Source organism: Entelurus aequoreus, linkage group LG10, assembly GCF_033978785.1.
Source record: "Entelurus aequoreus isolate RoL-2023_Sb linkage group LG10, RoL_Eaeq_v1.1, whole genome shotgun sequence".
Taxonomy (NCBI): Eukaryota; Metazoa; Chordata; class Actinopteri; order Syngnathiformes; family Syngnathidae; genus Entelurus; species Entelurus aequoreus.
The window spans coordinates 54,798,220-54,821,193 of NC_084740.1; the positions used below are offsets into that span (position 1 = coordinate 54,798,220).

The following is a 22,974-nucleotide window of genomic DNA, read 5'->3' on the forward strand; positions in this document are numbered from 1 at the left end:
GGAATTCTGGGAAATCTGGGAATTTTTGGAATTTTTCAAGGGAAATCCCGCGATTCCCGAATAGGCCGAACAGTTTGAAGTCGGAACCCTTTGAATCGGTTGAAAAATGTGGAAGGAGTAGTCGCCAGTAAAAAGGGTGGAAATAGGGCTTTGGAAAAGCAGGAATTCTGGAAAATCCTGGAATTTTTTTGAACTTGGAAGAAGGGAAGTTTCCAGAATGGTGGAATGTGTTGAAAGTGGAATGGTTTGAATGGGTTGAAAAATGTGGAAATGGTGGAAGTTTGAAAAATGGCCAATTCATTATGAACGGGAAAAATGTCCTGGAAAACCTGGAATTCTTGGAAATCTGGGAATTTTTGGAATTTTTCAAGGGAAATCCCGCGATTCCCGAATAGGCCGAACAGTTCGAAGTCGGAACGCTTTGAATCGGTTGAAAAATGTGGAAGGAGTAGTTTGAAAAATAGCCAATTCATTTTGAACGGGAAAAATATCCCTCTAACCTGGAATTCTGGGAAAATCTGGGAATTTTGGGGAACAGTTTGAAGTTGGAACGGTTTGAATCGGTTGAAAAATGTGGAAGGAGTAGTCGCCAGTAAAAAGGGTGGAAATAGGGCTTCGGAAATGCAGGAATTCTGGAATATCCTGGAATTTTTTTGATCTTGGAAAAAATAAGTTTACATTTCCAGAATGGTGTAATACGTTGAAGTGGAATTGTTTGAATGGGTTGAAAAATGTGGAAATGGTGGAAGTTTGAAAAATGGCCAATTCATTTTGAACGGGAAAAATGTCCTGGAAAACCTGGAATTCTGGGAAATCTGGGAATTTTTGGAATTTTTCAAGGGAAATCCCGCGATTCCCGAACAGTTTGAAGTCGGAACCCTTTGAATCGGTTGAAAAATGTGGAAGGAGTAGTTGCCTGTAAAAAGGGTGGAAATAGGGCTTTGGAAAAGCAGGAATTCTGGAAAATCCTGGAATTTTTTTGAACTTGGAAGAAGGGAAGTTTCCAGAATGGTGGAATGTGTTGACAGTGGAATGGTTTGAATGGGTTGAAAAATGTGTAAATGGTGTAAGTTTGAAAAATACAAGAAACCCGCCCGGACAGCCCGGACAGCCCCGCAAAAGAGGACATGTCCTGGGAAAAGAGGACGTCTGGTCTGATATAAATAGACGTGTGGATGTGGCTTATACGAAGCGTAAATTCAGTAAGGATGCCCTGGTTTCCGAGTTGGACCATGGGATATCCTTAAAATAAGAACGGAGCATTTATTTTCTGGGTCTTCCGCTTCGACTTTGAGTTATAGGACTTTGGGATCTGGACAATTTGTGGTCCGGCAGCATCACCGCGCTCCGAATGAATGATGCCCTCGCAGTGTTTGTGTTGGGCCGTTATCAACGCGCCAACTATAAATAATAATTACCAAAAATAATAAAAAGGTTTGACCGGAGGTGCTGCGTCCAAGAAAGTCTTGTTTTTCTTTCTGGTTAGCAAGTATCAAGGGGCAAAAAGGGGGTGGGGGATTTTTTTCCGCGTGAGGCATAAAAAAAGCCAGTTTGCACGGTGGACAAACAGATGTAAAGTCGTTAAAAGGCGCTGTAATTAACTCGCTAGCCTGGCGTTGACGTTGCGCAAAAGGGCGGGTTCATCCCGGGTCATTATCTTCTCATCAATTCACGTCAAAGGAGCGTCCGCAAGGTCCTCCGGAGAGTCCTTATGGGTCTCGGGCCGTGCTGGTGTAAACTAGGAGAACATTTTGTGGGTTTGGCGCGAGGCGTGGTGAAACTTGGATCCAGCCACTAATTGTTAATTACAAGCCCCATACCCGCTTTGGTGGCTCGTCGTCTTGTCCGGGGGCTTCCACGTCAACTTCTCCAAGCGTAGGCCATGAGATGTGGGCCATGTTCTCCCCGAGGAAAGACCACCGCACATCCTCAGACTATAACTCACTATAGGGCTGTATAGCACATTAACTGCACCTAAACTGCCTGTTTTCATAACCCAATAAAACGGACCTTTTCTTGTAAGGACTGTCTGTTACAGGTCCATGCCTTCTTTTTTTATATGAGTGCTAAGCAAAGTAGAGACAAAAAGATTCCCATTTAAAAGATATTTACAATTCATATCCTCCTGACACCCTTCAAAAGACATACATTCTTGTCCTCTGCAAGTGACAAGTACTATACAAAACAGTCTACAATCTGCCAATCTGACCAGCTTGGTGTTTGCTCCGAAGAGAAGTACACGATATTGCCAAAAGTATTTGGCCACCTGCCTTGACTCACATATGAACTTGAAGTGCCATCCCATTCCTAACCCATAGGGTTCAATATGACCATTCGCAGCTATTGCAGCTTCAACTCTTCTGGGGAGGCTGTCCACAAGGTTGCGGAGTGTGTTTATAGGAATTTTCCACCATTCTTCCAAAAGTGTTTAGTGTTGGAATTGTTTAAATCGAGCAAGAAATGTTGAAGTAGTAAATGGTATTAGGGAATTTCGGGAAAATCTGGAATTTTTTTGAACTTGGAAAAAGGATAGTTTGAATTTCCAGAATGGTGGAAAGTGTTGAAGGTGCAATGGTTTAAATGGGTTGAAGAATGTGGGGTTTGTGGAAGTTTGAAACATGGCCAATTTATTTTGAATGGGTGAAAATGCAAAAAAAAAATAATTATGGTAAATGTATTTTTAAAATTGTTGAAGTAGAGAACAACATTCCTGAACAGGCTGAATATTTTGAAGTTGGAACAGTTTGAAAAATGGCCAATTCTTTTTGAACGGGAAAAATATCCCGGAAAACAATGAATTCTGGGATTTTTTTGGAATTTGTCAGGGAAAATCCCGCAGGCTGAATATTTTGAAGTTGGAACAGTTTGAATCAGATGAAAAATGTGGGAATTGTGGAACTTTGAAGAATGTCCCATTGAAAAATTAGGGAATTTCGGGAAAAACGGGAATTTTGTTGAAAATGGTGAAAAAAACTTGAATGGTCTGAATGAGTTGAAATGGTTGGTGTTGAAATTTTTCAAATCGGTGGAGAAATGTTGAAGTAGTAACATGTTGAATTGAGAATGGTATTACGGATTTCCTGGAATTATGGGAAATTGTTGAAGTAGAGTACAAAATTCCTGAGCAGGCTGAATATTTTGAAGTTGGAACAGTTTGAATCAAATGAAAAATGTGGGAATTGTGGAACTTTGAAGAAATCCACTGATTTCAATGGGGATTTCAGAAAAAGTAGGGAGTTTTGGGAAAAGCGGGAATTTTATTGAAAATGGTAAACAACTTGAATGGGTTGTTTACCAATGAATTGAAATGGTTGGTGTTGACATTTTTCAAATTGGTGGAGAAATGTTGAAGTAGTAACATATTGAATTGAGAAAAGGTATTACGGAATTCCTGGAATTTCAGGAAAACCGGGAATTTTTCCAGCTAAAAAAAACCACTTTGTTTTTTGTCCCGATTAAGAGGAATGTTTTGACGGTGGAACGGTTGAAATGCATTGAAAAATGTGGAAGGAGTATTCGCCAGAAAAAAGGGTGGACATAGGGCTTTGGAAATGCAGGAATTCTGGAAAATCCTGGCATTTTTTTGGAACTTGGAAAAATTGAATTTAAAATTTCCAGAATGGTGAAATATGTTGAAAATTGAATGGTTTGAATGGGTTGAAAAATGTGGAAATGGTGGAAGTTTGAAAAATGGCCAATTCATTTTGAACGGGAAAATTATCCCGAAAAAAATGAAATTCTGTGAAATCTGTGAATTTTTGAAATTTGTCAAGGGAAATCCCGCGATTTCCGAATAGGCTGAACGATTTGAAGTTGGAACGTTTTGAATCGGGTGAAAAATGTGGAAGGAGTAGTCGCCAGAAAAAAGGGTGGAAATAGGGCTTTGGAAAAGCAGGAATTCTGGAAAAGCCTGTAATTTTTTGGAACTTGGAAAAAGGGAATTTTAAATTTCCAGAATGGTGGAATGTGTTGAAAATGGATTGGTTTGAATGGGTTGAAAAATGTGGAAATGGTGGAAGTTTGAAAAATGGCCAATTCATTTTGAACGGGAAACATATCCCGGAAAACCTGGAAATCTGGGAATTTTTGAAATTTGTGAAGGGAAATCCCGCGATTTCCGAATAGGCTGAACGATTTGAAGTTGGAACGCTTTGAATCGGGTGAAAAATGTTGAAGGAGTAGTCGCCAGAAAAAAGGGTGGAAATAGGGCTTTGGAAAAGCAGGAATTCTGGAAAATCCTGTAATTTTTTGGAACTTGGAAAAATGGAATTTTAAATTTCCAGAATGTTGGAATATGTTGAAAATGGAATGGTTTGAATGGGTTGAAAAATGTGGAAATGGTGGAAGTTTGAAAAATGGCCAATTCATTTTGAACGGGAAAAATATCCTGGAAAACCTGGAATTCTGGGAAATCTGGGAATTTTTTTAATTTGTGAAGGGAAATCCCGCGATTTCCGAATAGGCTGAACGGTTTGAAGTTGGAATGCTTTGAATGGGGTAAAAAATGTGGAAGGTAGAGCGCGTCAAAATCTGGAAAAAACAAAGAAGAAGAATAAATAGATGAATTTTGGTTAAACATATGTTAAACATTCAGATCAGGGTAATGCTAAAAACTGCAATCAAAGTCCACATGTACGTCTGGTAAGTGTTCGTTCTGCATAATGATAATTAACGAGGTAGTAGTCAAATATTCAGTCATATTTATATTGCTTCATTTCTATACAGTAAGCCCTGTCGTACACATTGCTTTAAAACATTCATTTTCCTCACCGAGATGGGGAGGTGTGGCATTCTACGTTGTAATCATGGACTAACCCCACAAAAAGACAATTAAGAAAGTGACTGTTTAGAATGAAATGAGTGTTACCCTACAGCAGTGTTTTGCAACTTTTCCAAAGCTCTTGTCTCAAAGTAGGTGTACTGTCACTTATTTAGACTTTTTTGCTGTTTTCCTGTGTGTAGTGTTTTAGTTCTTATCATGCGGTCCTATTTTAATGGCTTTTTCTCTATTTTCTGTATTTTCCTGTAGCAGTTTCATGTCTTCCTTTGAGTCATATTTCTCGCATCTACTTTGTTTTAGCAATCAAGAATATTTCATTTGTTTTCATCCTTCTTTGTGGGGACATTGTTGATTGTCATGTTATGTTGGGATGTACAATGTGGACGTCGTCTTTGGTTTAGTTTAGTTTAGTTTAGTTTAGTTTAGTTTAGTTTAGTTTAGTTTATTAAGGATCCCCATTAGTCTACACCGCAGTGGAGACTATTCTTCCTGGGGTCCAGGCAAAAAAACATCACACAATCACAAAACAAAAGATTACAATGCAGTACAACATGATCAAATAATAAAATGTTGTAATACAAAAATAGCAACAACAAAGAACCAAAAAAAACCCAATAACTTTGAGTTTACATAATAATGTTCATACCAAAGATAAAAAGAGCAATATAAAAATATATATATATATATTTTGGCAAAAATAAAACAAAGAACCAATGGCCTAAAATATACACATTAGTGTACCAAAGACAAACAATAAATGACGAAAAAGTACCATCCATCCATTTTCTACTGCTTGTCCCATAATCAATAAAATAGTCAATAATCAACAAAACCAGTCATGACATTAGGTACAATCTAGAATAATCTCATTCTGCAATACTTCTCTTAGTCTATTGTTAAAAGCCACTATGCTGTTGATTGATAGCAGATATAGTGGAAGTGGATTCCAGTAAGTGATTGCTCGATACATTACAGTCTTTTTCAAAACATCACTTTTGGGTTTAAGACGGGGGAGAGCACCTCTTAGGGCTAGCCTGGTACTATAGTTGTGACTGTCACTAGCTTGGTACTATAGTTGTGACTGTCACTAGCCTGGTACTATAGTTGTGACTGTCACTAGCAAGCAACAGCTGAGAATACAGATAAGCAGGTTTATGGTATGTATAGATTTAAAAACAAAAAAATAGAATCAAACTACAAGCTAGTCTTTCACCAACTCTCATCCATGACAATTCATTATGCATGATCTCAATGCCGGTCCTAAATGAGCAATGGAGAGCTAGTCTGGCAGCTCTGTTTTTGCTCCACAGTAAGTCTTTGCTGTCGTCCAGCATTATGTTTTGGTTTACTCTGCAGCCAGTTCAGTTTTAGTCTCGTTCTGCATAGCCTTCCCTAAGCTTCTATGCCTTTTCTTAGGGGCACTCCCGCTGTTTCCGACATCTACAAAGCAATTAGCTACCTGCTGCCACCTACTGATATGGAAGAGTATAACACAGTTACTCTGCCGAGCTCTAGACAGCACCGACACTCAACAACAACACATCATTTGCAAATTATAATTACTGGTTTGCAAAAAATATAATATAATATTGTGAAAGTCCAGTCCATAGTGGATCTAACATAATAGTGTGAGAGTCCAGTCCATAGTGGATCTAGTTAATAGTGTGAGAGTCCAGTCCATAGTGGATCTAACATAATATTGTGAGAGTCCAGTCCATAGTGGATCTAACATAACAGTGTGAGAGTCCAGTCCATAGTGGATCTAACATAATAGTGTGAGAGTCCAGTCCATAGTGGATCTAACATAATAGTGTGAGAGTCTAGTCCATAGTAGATCTAACATAATAGTGTGAGAGTCCAGTCCATAGTGGATCTAACATAATAGTGTGAGTCCAGTCCATAGTGGATCTAACATAATAGTGAGAGTCCAGTCCATAGTGGATCTAACATAATAGTGTGAGAGTCCAGTCCATAGTGGATTTAACATAATAGTGAGAGTCTAGTCCCTAGTGGATCTAACATAATAGTGTGAGAGTCCAGTCCATAGTGGATCTAACATAATAGTGTGAGAGTCCAGTCCATAGTGGAGCCAGCAGGAGACCATCCCGAGCGGAGACGGGTGATGTTGCAGGAGGGTGAGCATGCACTATCTGCCACAGGTGGCATTAGCTTCGGGAGCCTCCCTGACACTGATTAGGCCGTGTGGGATAAATACAACTTGAAATAATAGGATTAAAGCTGCCTTCGGAGAGTTGTCTGTCACCATTTGGGAGGCTTTGGAAACACTCCCTCGGCCCATAAATTCTCCTCGAGAGATTAAGGGATGCAAAGCCTGGGATGCCCCTAGAATCCACATGTTTTCCCCGGGGCATGTCGTGGATCATTCTTTGCCACTGCCATCATTTGTCTCTCGCCCCAGCTGAAGAGTGCACTTCCTGCATGAGCCTTGGATGTTTTTCTTCCAAATCTGCTAGTTTTTGAATGCAGCATCAAGTAAGCCCGCTGGAATTTTGACAAAGAATCCATTAAGATGTGCCTAGAAATGCCCTGAAGGACCACCGTATGTTCAGGATTCTGGATTCAGGATGCTTTATTATTGTCCATTCTTTAACATGTACAAGACACATAAGAACTGAAATGACAATTTGGGCACAGTCCCACTAAGAGCAGACATACGTTACAGGGAGACAAGACGGGACCGCCAACGGGTCAGCCACTTACGGCGCTCCTTAAAAAAGGTGGGGAGAAGGTGACATTGGGAAAGGTGGGAAGAGTAAAAAATATCAGTCAAAGGCTGGACCCTCGGCAGGGGGTCCAGACTGAGTCCAAGGGAAAAAAACTAATTTGCCATAGCACAAATAAACATGTTACATATAATCACAACAACTCGCAACAGAGGGGGGTGGGGGGGGGAGTTGGGGCCCTGGAGGTCAACTGCTGCTATAAAGTGCTACTCAGCCGTCCATCCCCCTGAAGGGGAATCAAGCGGTGGTGAAGGTGGGGAGTGTGTTTGTGTATATGCCCATTGTCTTTGGGTGTAGTGGTGTTGTGCCCATAGGCCCGGGGCCGTTCTGCATGCAATGCAAGCAAAGTTCGACTTCCAGGTGTCGTTGAGGAGGGAGGGAGGTCAAATGTACGCTGGAACCCCCAGAGTCTAAGAGATCTTCCATAGGAAATAAAATAAACATTTTATTGATAACCTTCAGCTATCATAAAACAATTAAAATCTGTACAATCAGTGTTTTATAGGCTTAATAATTGTCATGCAGGCGTAACAATTGGGGTGTCCTTTGAAACCAAATATTTTTCCAGGGCAGGTTGTGGATAATTTTTGGCAAGTGTCATCGTTCGTGTCCTGTATAAGATTCTCCCAAACCTGCTAGAAAGTTGTCAGAATGCTGAGAGAGTCCCTTCAAGATGTCCACTCAAACCTCCACAGTTAAACAGAATTAGTCGAGTTCTGATTTTTCGCACAACAAACATTACCAAAAAAGATCTTTTGTAAAAAATGATCTTAAAACCTTTAGAATCTATACAGGCAATGTTGCAATGGCCTTTGAACATACTTAACTGTCGTGCATGGTCAAAAGTTTACGTACACTTGTAAAGAACATCATGTCATGGCTGTCTTGAGTTTACAATCATTTCTACAACTCTTATTTTTTTCACAAAAAACATTCATGAAGTTTGCTTCTTTTATGAATTTATTATGGGTCTACTGAAAATGTGAGGGTCAAAAGTAAACATACAGCAATGTTAATATTTGCTTACATTTCCCTTGGCAAGTTTACCTGCAATAAGGCGCTTTTGGTAGCCATCCACAAGCTTCTGCTTGCATTTTTGACAACTCCTCTTGACAAAATTGGTGCAGTTCAGCTAAATGTGTTGTTTTTCTGACATGGACTTGTTTCTTCAGCATTGTCCATGCTTGACGGTGTCATGATCCGTGGCCCCGGATCATGTTTTGTTTAGTCATGTTCTGCTAGTTTTAGACTCCCTTAGTTCCCGTTTTGTGCACCCCTGGGTTTGTTTTGGTTACCATGGGTACTAATTGGGTTCACCTGCCTCTGGTTAGTGGTCGGCACGCTCACCTGCTGTCGAGCACTAATCAGAGAGCTATTTGTTCACCTTCCTCGCCACGCTCAGTCTGGCTTCGTTGTTTGCTATTTAAAGTTAAAGTAGCAATGATTGTCACACACACACTAGGTGTGGTGAAATTTGTCCTCTGCATTTGACCCATCACCCTTGATCAACCCTTGGGAGGTGAGGGGAGCAGTGGGCAGCAGCAGTGGCCGCGCCCGGGAATCATTTTTGCTGATTTAACCCCCAATTCCAAGCCTTGATGCTGCGTGCCAAGCAGGGAGGTAATGGCTCCCATTTTTATAGTCTTTGGTATGACTCGGCCGGGGTTTGAACTCACAACCTACCCATCTCAGGGCGGACATTCTAACCACTAGGCCACTGAGAATACCAACAGTTACGTTGGTATTCTTGTTTCCTAGTTTATGATTCCTGTGCTAAGGGCATACCTTAGCTCCCCGTGCGATCGGCACATTTTCCTTTTGCTTGTTTCCTGTTTTTGGTTGGTGCTATGATTTATGAGAAATAAATCATCTCCTACCTCAAGCTTTCGTCTGGAGTTGTCCGTCTGCATTTGGGAAGAACGACCCCGCAGTAAGATGCTACCCCCACGTGACAGACGGTAGGCATACCCGTCAAGCATGGTGGTGGTAGTATTATGCTCTGGGCCTGTTTTGCTGCCAATGGAACTGCTGCTTTAAATGGGACAATGAAAAAGGAGGATTAGCTCCAAATTCTTCAGGACAAGCTAAAACCATCAGCCCGGAGGTTGGATCTTGGGCACAGTTGGGTGTTCCAACAGGACAATGACCCCAAACACACTTCAAAAGTGGTAAAGGAATGGCTAAATCAGGCTACAATAAAGGTTTTAAAGTTAAAGTTAAAGTTAAAGTACCAATGATTGTCACACACACAAAGTGTGGTGAAATTGTCCTCTGGATTTGACCCATCCCCTTGTTCACCGCCTGGGAGGTGAGGGGAGCAGTGGGCAGCAGCGGTGGCCGCGCCCGGGAATCATTTTTGGTGATTTAACCCCCAATTCCAACCCTTGATGCTGAGTGCCAAGCAGGGAGGTGATGGCTCCCATTTTTATAGTCTTTGGTATGACTCGGTATGACTTTAGAATGGCCTTCCCAAAGTCCTGACTTAAACGTGTGGACAATGCTGAAGAAACAAGTCCATATCAGAAAACCAACACGTTTAGCTGAACTGCACCCATTTTGTCAAGAGGAGTGGTCAAAAATTCAAGCAGAAGCTTGTGGATGGCTACCAAAAGCGCCTTATTGCAGTGAAACTTGCCAAGGTTTGATTGATTGATTTTGATTGATTGATTTTGATTGATTGATTGATTGATTGATTGATTGATTGATTGAAACTTTTATTAGTAGACTGCACAGTACAGTACATATTCTGTACAATTGACCACTAAATGGTAACACCCCAATAAGTTTTTCAACGTGTTTAAGTCGGGGTCCACGTAAATCAATTCATGGTAAATCAATCAAATCAATCAATCAATCAAGCAACCAATCAATCAATCAATCAATCAATCAATCAATCAATCAATCAATCAATCAATCAATCAATCAATCAATCAATCAATCAATCAATCAATAAATCAATCAATCACAAAAAATAAGAGTTGTAGAAATGATTGTAAACTCAAGACAGCCATGACTTTTGACCAGGACTGTATGTCAATATAGGTTAAGACTTGTCCAAATTTCAAAGTCAAAACAACAAAATGTATTTGTTAGACTTCACAAGTTCCACCGCATTTTTAATTTATTCCTCTAGGCTGGAACGCTCCGACCCGTTTCGATGCATCAAATCCTGCCAACCCAACGACGTGGCCTGCATCTTGGACGAAACCCACTCGGTGTCCCACACCTTCATCTCCCTGCCAACCTTCAGAGAGTTTACCAGGGCAGAGGGTATGACCTTTAACCTGATACTACCTCCATTTGGAGTACAACTCTACTCTGTGAGTCAGTTCTCAGTCACTCAAGCACTTCTCCAAATTACACAAGGCTCGGGCTTTGGTTGCCATCTTGGCTAAAAAATGGTAACCGCGGTAATGGCTGGCATAGACTATTAGCCCGCATTTGGCCAGCATGAAGAGTATGAGCCCGTTCCCAACTTCTAGTGACCTTTTGGTAACAGACTTCGTCATTCTGTTAGAGTGCAAGGAAAAAAGAAATAAGTGCTTATTTTGTTCAACAGAGATAGTTTTCCTGAGAACCACGGTGCCGGCTTATGGCACCCACCGTTTGGGCAGTTACGACGTCAAGTTCGTCATCCTGGACGGCAACGTGGATAACGCCTTCGACATCATCAAGCGCGTGGAGAACGGAGTGTATGTGGGTGAGTCATTCTCCTTGATGTACAGTGGTGGTCAAAAGTGTACATACACTTGTAAAGAACATCATGTCATGGCTGTCTTGACTTTACAATCATTTCTTATTTTTTTGTGATGTAGTGATTGGAGCACGTACTTGTTGGTCACAAAACACATTCATGAAGTTTGTTTCTTTTATGAATTTATTATGGGTCTACTGAAAACTGCTGGGTCAAAAGTATACATACAGCAATGTTCATATTTGGCAAGTTTCACTACAATTACAGGGGTATCACACTACTCAGCCTCCCTGGGAAAGTTTACGCCAAGGTATTGGGAAGGAGGGTCCGGCCGATAGTCGAACCTCAGATTCAAGAGGAGCAATGTGGATTCCGTCCTGGTCGTGGAACAACTGACCAACTCTTTACGCTTGCGGGAATCCTGGAGAAGGCTTGGGAGTATGCCTATCCAGTCTACATGTGCTTTGTGGATTTGGAGAAGGCGTATGACCGGGTCCCCCGGGAGATCTTGTGGGAGGTGCTGAGGGAGTACGGAGTGAGGGGAACCCTGCTGAGGGCCATCCAATCTCTGTACAACCAAAGCGAGAGTTGTGTCCGGGTGCTTGGATGTAAGTCTGATCCGTTTCCAGTGGGGGTTGGTCTCCGCCAGGGCTGCGCTCTGTCACCTATCCTGTTTGTGATTTTCATGGACAGTATTTCTAGGCGGAGTCGTGGCCATGGCGGAGAGGGAATGTGTCTCGGGGGGCTAAAGGTTGCGTCACTGCTGTTTGCAGATGATGTGGTCCTGATGGCACCTTCGGTTCGTGACCTTCAGCTCTCACTGGATCGGTTCGCAGCCGAGTGTTCAGCGGCTGGAATGAGGATCAGCATCTCCAAATCTGAGGCCATGGTTCTCAGCAGGAAACCGATGGTTTGTACAGTCCGGGTAGGGGACGAGACTCTGTCCCAGGTGGAGGAGTTTAAGTATCTCGGGGTCTTGTTCACGAGTGAGGGAAAGATGGAGAAGGAAATCAGCCGGAGAATCGGAGCAGCTGGGGCAGTATTGCAGTCTCTTTGCCGCACTGTTGTGACGAAACGAGAGCTGAGCCAGAAGGCAAAGCTCTCGGTCTACCGAGCTATCTACATTCCTACTCTCACCTATGGTCATGAAGTGTGGGTAATGACCGAAAGAATAAGATCGCGGATACAAGCGGCCGAAATGAGTTTCCTCAGAAGGGTGGCTGGCATCTCCCTTAGAGATAGGGTGAGAAGTTCAGTCACCCGAGAGAGACTCGGAGTAGAGCCGCTGCTCCTTCGCTTGGAAAGGAGCCAGCTTAGGTGGTTCGGGCATCTCGTGCGGATGCCTCACGAGCGTCTCCCTAGGGAGGTCCTCGTTGCACGTCCCACTGGGAGGAGACCCCGCGGCAGGCCAAGGATCAGATGGGGGGATTACATCTCCTCTCTGGCCTGGGAACGCTTCGGGATTCCCCAGGAGGAAGTCGCAAATGTTGCTCTGGAGAGGGAAGTCTGGGGGTCTCTGCTGGAGCTGTTGTCCCCGCGACCCCATTCCGGATAAGCGGTTGAAGATGGATGGGTGGATGAAGTTTCACTGCAATAAGGCTGTGGAAGTGGCTTCCTAGCGGTCCCACTGACAGACACTTCACAGGATCCAAGCGTGCAGGTTTTAACAGACTTTTAATAATCATGCGTTTTTATCAAAAGTTTTCTCTCCCAGAACGTGACTTTTCAGTCACGTCCGTATCCTCTCTTCCTCTCTGCTCCCGGCCGCTTACTGTTAAAGATTTTATAAATTTTTTATTAGCTACACTAAATTGAATTATAATCCTAATCTTTTTTTGTCATATAATTAATTGGTTCTATTGATTGCAGTAGCCCCTTTATTTACTCTACGATGCTAAGTCAATTGATCACTAAAATATTTATAACTACGTAGCTACACTTTTAAACAGTCTGTTTATGTAAATATATTTAACTATTGAACATTACTTTTGACTACAGTTGTCCCGATACCATTATTTGGTTACCGGTACCAAAATGTATTTCGATACTTTTCCAAATAAATGGTACCACAAAAATTGGCATTATTGGCTTTATTTTAATAAAAAATCTTAGTGTACATGAAACATATGTTTATTATTGTAATTTAGTCCTTACATAAAATAGTGAACATACTAGACAACTTGTCTTTTAGTAGTAAGTAAACAAACAAAGACTCCTAATTAGTCTGCTGACGTATGCAGTAACATATTGTGTCATTTATACACTTATTATTTTGTACACATTATGAGGGACAAACTGTAAAAAAATTATTATTAATCCACTTATTCATTTACTGTTAATATCTGCTTATTTTCTGTTTTAACATGTTCTATCTACACTTCTGTTAAAATGTAATAATCACTTATTCTTCTCTTCTTTGATACCTTACATTAGTTTTGGATGATACCACACATTTAGGTATCGATCCGATACCAAGTAGCTACAGGATCATACATTGGTTATATTCAAAGTCCTCATGTGTTTTTAAGGAGTTTATAAACATAATATGAATTTAAAAAAAAGGAAAAAACATTTTGTGACAGTAACAAATGTCGATGTAATCATAGTAGTATCGACTAGATACGCTATTGTACTTGGTATCATTACAGTGGATGTCAGGTGTAGATCCACTCATGGCGTTTGTTTACATTCAGGAACGCCGTCATTAACGGTGTGTAGTGAAGCATGTTTAGCTGTTCCTCATCCTCCAGTGATAATGTTACAAGTAAGAAACTTACTTAACACTGCCGACTGCGGATGGACGTTAGCAGCTAACTGGCTAGCCATGTCTTAAAGGACCTCTTCCTGAGGGTGTTTCAGTGTTATAACTTCACCTTTATCTTTACTTTTTACACCAAAATGCGTCCATTCTCCCTTTTCTGTCTACACACTGTGTCTGCTTGTAAGTACTCTGTGTGTGTGCGCTGCCGAACATGCTCCTCTGCTCGTAAAACCAGCAATTTCACGACGTGCTGTCATGCCCGTTAAAAAACAAACAAAAAAACATGGGAAACCGGTACTTCTCAAACAGAGTATAGTACCGTTTTTGATTCATTAGTACCGTGATACTATACTAGTACCGGTATACCGTACAAACCTACTTTTGATTGCCTTTTTTGGGGTTTAAATGAAATGAAATGAAATGAAAGAATGCCGACTCAAACACCCCCACCCCGTTCCCACATAGCTGCATTTGGCGGCCCTGACAACAGACTCCAGACACTGCAGTTGCTTCAACACAAACCGCAGGAAGCGCTCACAAAACAAACATTTATTTGACTTCACAAATCAAAGTCTCATGTGCACATTGGGAGGGTAGAGAAGGGAAGCAGACGTCTAAGTGCAAGTGACACAGGTGGTTACGGTCGTGGCGTGGATGTCACAGAGTCCCTGGAGAGGCTTCGTCTCATCAGATATTTGGCAATTTATATCAAACGTTTATTCGGATCCATGGCTCGCGTGTTCCCTTCCACCGTGTATAAAACATTTGTTTTTTTTAAATGTTTTTATTTTTTATAAATGTCTAATGATGTCAATGAGGGATTTCTAATCACTGCTATGTAGAAATTGTAACTAATATTGATACTATTGTTGATAATATTCATTTTTGTTTGACTGCTTTTGGTTTGTTCTGTGTCGTGTTTGTGTCTCCTCTCAATTGCTCTGTTTATTGCAGTTCTGAGTGTTGCTGGGTCGGCTTTGCTTTTGGAATTGGAATTGCAGTATTGCATTATTATGGTATTGTTGTGTATTGTTTTGTTGGATTGATTTAATAAAATAAAAAAAATAAAAAAATAAAAAAAAATAAAAAATAAAAATAAAAAAAATAAATAACAATAAATAAATAAAATAAAAAATAATAATAAAAAAAATAAAAAAATAAAAAAATAAAAACATTTATATATATAAAAAAACAAAAACAATAAATGAATGAATGGATGAATAAATACATAAACAAATAAATTAATTAATATAAATAAAAATATATATAAATAATAAAAAAAATAAAATAAATAATATTTAAAAAAATACAAAATAAAAATAAATAAATAAATAAATATTTATTTATGTATTTATTTATTTAAAATATATATATATATAAAAAAAAAATATATATATATATATATATAATTACAAAAATACAAATAAATAAATAAATAAATGAATAAAAATAAAAAACATAAATAAATACAAAATTAAAATTAAAATAAATAAAAAATAATAATAAAAAAATAATAATTAAAAAAAGACATAAATAAATAAATACATAAATAAATAAATAACAAATAAATATAACTACATAAATAAAATAAAAAATAAAAAACAACCATCCATCCTTTTTCTACCGCTAATTCCCTTGGGGTCGCGGGGGACACTGGAGCCTATCTCAGCTACAATCGGGCGGAAGGCGGGGTACACCCTGGACAAGTCGCCACCTCATCACAGACAGCAAAAACAAAAACAAACAAAAAAAACCCCCCCAAAAAACAAAAAACATTTGATGTCAATTAAAGATGACAAACACTCCATTGTTGTTGGGGTGGAGGCCCTCATCAGCCTTTAGTTGAGAAACTGTCGAAGCGAAGTCGCGGCCCCTGGAGGCCGCTGCGAGGCCAGAGATGACACATTGTTGGGCATATTGTTTGTTTTGCTGGTGTGTTGAGATGCAGAATGGATGGATGGATGGAGGGACGGCCTGTCAGCATGCACATCTGTCTTGAGGGAGACTGGGACTGCTATTGTGGCTGCACACAACTATGCATGTCTCTTGTACGCTTGTGGAGAAGCAGATGTGCGCTAAGTCGCTCAAGAGAGACGACAGAACTGGTTTATGACCGCCATTAAAGCACCACTGTTTGTTCCAGGGCTCCCCCTACAGCTGCGAGGCGTAGTTACTCTAGTCCGTCAACAGTCAGTTGGAATTTGTTGGCGAGCGGACTGAGGTTCAAGGGGGACCTGAGATGATACATTGACCACGCTTCCTTGTGGTCTACAACAGGGTTTCTCAGCCATTGTTGGGCCGCCAGAAAGTATGTTTCTCAGCTGTGGTCCGCACAGTTCAGTCCAGTTCAGTTTATTTCCAACATGCATACAATCACAATATAATGCATCACATATTTCCAGTTGTTTCAGAGCTCATCTTATCATAGAGTAGCAATGTTATCCCATTTTCTTCGTCTCTGGAACAGAACAGTGAATACATAAATAATTAATACACCAAAGTAAGTGAACAAAAATTAAATACATAATCATTATCTAAGAAAAAAAAGTTCAAGATGTTTATCATAATTGTTCTTTTTTGTACTTTGTAAACACTTGTAGTTGGAACAGTCATATTGCTGCTTTGTTGGATTTCTTTGGTTCCATCATTTAAATCCACTAACAGATACACTATATTGCCAAAAGTATTTGGCCACCCATCCAAATGATGAGAATCAGGTGTCCTAATCACTTGGCCCGGTGTATCAAATCAAGCACTTAGGCATGGAGACTGTTTCTACAAACAATTGTGAAAGAATGGGCCGCTCTCAGTGATTTCCAGCGTGGAACTGTCATAGGATGCCACCTGTGCAACAAATCCAGTCGTGAAATTTCCTCGCTCCTAAATATTCCAAAGTCAACTTTGTTATAAGAAAAGTGAAAAGTTTGGGAACAACAGCAACTCAGCCACCAAGTGGTAGGCCACGTAAACTGACAGAGGTCAGCATAGTGCAAATGCTTTCTGCACAGTCAGTTGCTACATCGCTCCAAACTTCATGTGACCTTCCAATTAGCCCACGTACAGTACGCAGAGAGCTTCATGTAATGGGTTTCCATGGCCGAGCAGCACAGTTCTGTGCTGCCACAACTCCCTCCTCCAACCATAACAAATAAAGTAACCTAACCTAATACAACAAGGTGGCATTTAGCCATACTTGCCAACCCTCCCGTTTTTAGCGGGAGAATCCCGGTATTCAGCGCCTCTCCCGACAACCTCCCGGCAGAGATTTTCTCCCGACAAACTCCCGGTATTCAGCCGGAGCTGGAGGCCACGCCCCCTCCAGCTCAATGCGGACCTGAGACTGAGTGGGGACAGCCTGTTCTCACGTCCGCTTTCCCACAATATAAACAGCTTGCCTGCCCAATGACGTCATAACATCTAGGGCTTTTAGGGAGTAGAGTGCACAACTGCGCACACAACAAGGAGACGAAGCAGAAGAACGAGGAAATTACAGACATGGCGAAGCCGTCGACGAGCAAGATGAAGAAATACGCTTGCAAGTTCCAAAACGAATGGAAACAAGAATTTCAGTTCATCCAGGACAGTTTGAAGGGGAAGGTGTATGTTGCCTGTAAATTTTGTAGAACAGACTTCTCCATTGAACACGGTGGCCGAAATGATATACTCATCATGAACGGAGAAGTTAAACAGGACAATACTGTCATCTAATGGATAGCCACCGGAACACTGAAATTCAAGTATTTTAATTTTTTTTCTATGTAAATAAAATAAATATATATATATATATATATATATATATATATATATATATATATATATATATATATATATATATATATATATATATAGCTAGAACTCACTGAAAGTCAAGTATTTCATATATATATATATATATATATATATATATATATAAATATATATACATATATATATATATATATATATATATATATATATATGAAATATATTTGAAATACTGGAGTTGGTGAATTCTAGCTGTAAATAACCACGCCCCCAACCACGCCCCCCCCTCCCCCACCCCCGACCAAGCCCTCCCCCACCCCCTACCCCCCACCTCCCGATATTGGAGGTCTCAAGGTTGGCAAGTATGCATTTAGCAATACTAGCATAGCTTTGTAAGCTATGCATGCTAGGCTAAAGCTACTCGCTTTAGAAACACAAACATGATAACATTCTTGTAGCCGATTGATGGATAGTTGGCAGAGCTTTATTTCAGGATGTGTAGCAAAGCCTGATTTTGGGCTATATTCCTTCTTGATGAGTAAGCGTCACAAAAACGAGGATATTCTACTGTTATTGTCTCTTTAAGTCTTTACTGTAAGCGTCCGTCCCCATTCGGCATGTGCGAGGCCATTCAGGGGAAGGAGCAAATATGTGCGGAAGAAGTAATCCTGGGCCACTCGGCTTCATGTGGTTTTCCACGTATTGTTGCGTTCCCCCCGAGGCGAGGCCTCTGTCTGCTCAAACATTAGAGCACTTAAAGCGGCGACCACATGAAAGGCTTGTTTGTCTCCCCCCCAGACCCCCGAGGATGCTGATTGGATGCAGCTCTTGCATGTTGACACCAGTTGCCCCTCATGGGAAAATCGAACGGAGGTTACTTTGATTTCAGCAAGCCGGTACGTTGTAAAAGGCAGATGCAGATGTTACGTAATAGAAGCACTGACGTGTCACCTCGCTTTCCATTATCTCCTGCGTCTCGCAGACACGGAGGCTCCGCCGATGAACAAGTGCGTGAAATCAAGCTCACTTTGCTCGTTATGTTTGGCTGCATCGTTCTTTTCAAAGCGGACAAAAAAAGGGGCAATTAGGATTCATTGCTAACATAAAATGGGGCGCAATTGGCGGAGGGTCTTTTCGGTCCTGCTGCCGTGCCTAAAACAAGTCAGCTGCACGCTCACATTCGAAGACTTTGCTGCTTTCCGAGTTCCTCGTCATCCATCACTGGCTCTCTGCTAACACCCTGGCTTCGGGATGACGACCCTGACATCTGTGCAAACACAAAAGGGCTTTGGGCTTTTTAGAAACACTTACCGGCACCCATGGTGACCAGATCCTGGAGCCTGGAGCCCACCATGGTGACCAGAGCCTGGAACCTGGAGCCCACCATGGTGACCAGAACCTGGAGCCTGGAGCCCACCAATCAGAATCTCCCCTTGAGGAACACAAGGCCGATTCATTCGGCTGATTTTGTCCTTGCTAGTTGCATATTCTGCAAATAAGATTCAAACCATGATTTTTTTTTACTGCAAGGGGTTATGTAATGTTTAACGGCCTACTACCGACCACGCAGTCTGATAGTTTATATATCAATGATGAAATCTTAACATTGCAACACATGCCAATACGGCTGGCTTAGCTTACTAAAGTGCAATTTTAAATTTCGCGCAAAATATCCTGCTGAAAACGTCTCGGTATGATGAGGCCTGCGCGTGACGTCACGTATTGTAGAGGACATTTTGGGACAGCATTGTCGCCAGCTATTAAGTCGTCTGTTTTCATCGCAAAATTCCAAAGTATTCTGGACATCTGTGTTGGTGAATCTTTTGCAATTTGTTCAATGAACAATGGAGACAGCAAAGAAGAAAGCTGTAGGTGGGAAGCGGTGTATTGCGGCCGTAGAATGCACCCCCTGACTGTTGTGCCGGATAACACAGCCGGTGTTTCATTGTTTACATTCCCGAAAGATGACAGTCAAGCTTTACCATTGGCCTGTGGAGAACTGGAACAACAGAGACTCTTACCAGGAGTTGGATACGCAGACGCGGTACCGTGAGTACGCAGCTGCGGCTTCCAAACATTTGATCGCTTGCCCGTACGTGCGTGCCGCTATGTGCATGTCACGTACGTAACTTTGGAGAAATATATGTGCTGTATGAACTTTGGGGAGGTGAACGGTACTTTGGGCTGTGGGATTGAGTGTGTTGTGCGGGTGTTTGAGTTGTATTGGTGGGTTATATGGACGGGAGGGGGGAGGTGTTTGTTATGCGGGATTAATTTGTGGCATATTAAATATAAGCCTGGTTGTGTTGTGGCTAATAGAGTATATATATGTCTTGTGTTTATTTACTGTTTTAGTCATTCCCAGCTGAATATCAGGTCACCCCCGCCTCTCACAGCATCTTCCCTATCTGAATCGCTTCCACTGCCCTCTAGTCCTCCACTCTCACTTTCCTCATCCACGAATCTTTCATCCTCGCTGAAATTAATGGGGAAATCGTCGCTTTCTCGGTCCGAATCGCTCTCGCTGCTGGTGGCCATGATTGTAAACAATGTGCAGATGTGAGGAGCTCCACAACTTGTGACGTCACGCTACTTCCGGTACAGGCAAGGCTTTTTTATCAGCGACCAAAAGTTGCGAACTTTATCGTCAATGTTCTCTACTAAATCCTTTCAGCAAAAATATGGCAATATCGCGAAATTCTCAAGTATGACACATAGAATGGATCTGCTATCCCCGTTTGAATAAGACAATCTCATTTCAGTAGGCCTTTAAAGTTTTTATGTCAAATCATTGAAAACCTTTTTCACTCATCTTTGTGCAAAGGAGGTCGTAAATTCATTGCGGACGTTTCCAGTTAGGCTACCTACCGTAGATAAAGTGTTACCTCAATCAATCGATCAATCAAAGTTGACTTATATAGCCCTAAATCACGAGTGTCTCAAAGGGCTGCACAAGCCACAATGACAGATCCCACATCAGGGCAAGGAAAAACTCAACCCAATTGGATGACAATGAGAAACCTTGTTTGCCGTTTTCTTGTACAGCAAGCTAGTTAGCACAAAGCTAAATAATGTGTCAGTCGATGTCTCCGCTAATGCAATTACGCAAAAACTACCTAAGAACTTTTTACTGAACTTTGCAGAAGGGTGCTAAGTACAGGGCATCCGGAAAGTATCCACAGCGCTTCACTTCTACCCCACTTTGTTATGTTACAGCCTTATTCCAAAATGGAATAAATGCATTTTTGTCCTCAAAATTCTGCACACAATACCCCATAATGACAATGTGATTTTAAATTTTTTTAAATTTTAGAAATGTATTTTAAAAAATAAAAAAAAATCACATGTACTCACAGTATTCAAAACCTTTGCTTAATACTTTGTTGATTTGTCCTGGGCATGACGTTAAAGTGCATCCGGCAGTGGAGGCTCCTCTATGGGGTCTTGGGGCACTAAGAGGTTAACCCCTTTACTACTGTTACCCCAGGTGGCCCTTGGCAAAGGCCTAGTACCTGACTGCCCCCTAGCCAGGGATACGGTGTAGACCTCAACGGCGGAGCAGGCGGAAGACGGTAGATTTAAGAACTACCACAACGGCTGCGATGGCGGAGGAAGGCTGCAGCAGAAAAGGGTCCCCAGTCGTCTTGGACTCCATGCCACTGGACCCTGACCCCGATTCTGTCAAGGATGGTATGGTGACTGTCTGAACACCATGCAGTCAAAGTCACGCACAGGCATCCTCCATAAAGGGATACACCCCTACCAGGAGGATCGTTATACTCGTTCGAGTGACCGCCGAGGATGATGATGATGATGATGATGATGATGATGACTTTGTTGATGCATTTTTGGCAGAAATAACAGCCTCAAGTCTCTTTAAATACAATGCCACCATCTTGGCACACCTATCTTTGGGCAGTTTCACCGATTCCTCTTTGCAGCACCTCTCAAGCTCCATCAGGATGGATAGGAAGTGTTGGTTTTCATCCAGCATGTCTCTGTACATTGCTGCATTCATCTTTCCCTCTAGTCAGGGAGGTGACCAAGAACCTGATGGTCAGAACTCCAGCATTCCTCTGTAGAGAGAGGAGAACCTTCCAGAAGGACAACCATCTCTGCAGAAATCCACCAATCAGGCCTGTATGGTATGTTGGCCAGATGGAAGCCGTCATTAAAGTTTTCCCAAATTGCACCTGAAAGACTCTCAGACCATGAGAAACCAAATTCTCTGGTCTGATGAGACAAAGATTGAAGTCTTTGGCGTGAATGTGAGACGTCATGTCTGGAGGAAACCAGGCCAATACCATGGGGTTGGCTTTCAGGGGCAGGAACTGGGGGACTTTGTTTGATCAGGCCTGTATGTAATTGATAGGTTTATTATGTGCGTGATGATCGGGGCAATGATGGAGGCAGAGTCCCTGAGGAATTTGGAGGGAATATTATCAAGGCCGGTGGCCTTGTTAGGGTGGAGCGCGCTCAATTTTTTAAACACCTCATCAGCTGTGAGCATTTCTAATTTGAAATCATCGTTGGATACTCCTAGCTTTCTGTAGACGGCTTTAATGTGTTCTATACCAAAGCGACCAGAGTGGTGGGACAGCTTGTTGACAAGAGTTGCGGCTATGCTGGTGAAAAAGATGTAGTCACTAGTCAGGATGGAGGGAAAGATGAACGCAGCAATGTACAGAGACATCCTGGATTAAAAACAACGCTTCCCATCCAAGCTGATGGAGCTTGAGAGGTGCTGCAAAGGGGAATGGGCCAAACTGCCCACAGATAGGTGTGCCAAGATGGTGGCTTGAGGCTGTACTTGCTGCCTAAGGTGCATCAACTAAGTATTGAGCAAAGGCTGTGAATACTTATGTACGTGTGATTTATTTATATATTTAAAAAAAAAATTTGCAATAAAAAAACAACCTTCTCACATTGTTGGTATTAAATTAATTAATTCCATTTTTGGAAAGAGGCTGTAACATAACAAAATGTGGATACTTTCCAGATGCACTGTAGGGTGGAAAGAGCCACGTGAATTTCCTGCCCAGTCAAATAAGGTTTTTATCATGTAGACCTGTATCATTTAGTCAACCAGGACGCACAAACAAATACAAGTACGACCTCCACGTGTTGGGCCTTGGCAGAGGTCTGACCTGCCGGCTTGAGCTCTACGCTGCTTTACTCCGGTCTGTAAATCAATGCCCACACGTCTGAGATCTTACGTGGAAACACAGAAAAGTGCAGGGAAGCATCGTTC

General features: G+C 41.6%; 1 protein-coding gene across 2 annotated transcripts in view; it reads left to right on the forward strand.

Moving 5' to 3' along the window:
- fbln1 (fibulin 1) overlaps positions 1-22,974 on the forward strand; it is a 141,659-nt gene that overhangs the window by 82,832 nt on the left and 35,853 nt on the right. For both annotated transcript variants that reach the window (XM_062061227.1, XM_062061229.1), the window contains 2 exons: positions 10,658-10,794; positions 11,084-11,224. In XM_062061227.1, coding sequence (XP_061917211.1) covers positions 10,658-10,794; positions 11,084-11,224 — 278 coding nt within the window. The remainder of the gene's footprint in view (positions 1-10,657; positions 10,795-11,083; positions 11,225-22,974) is intronic.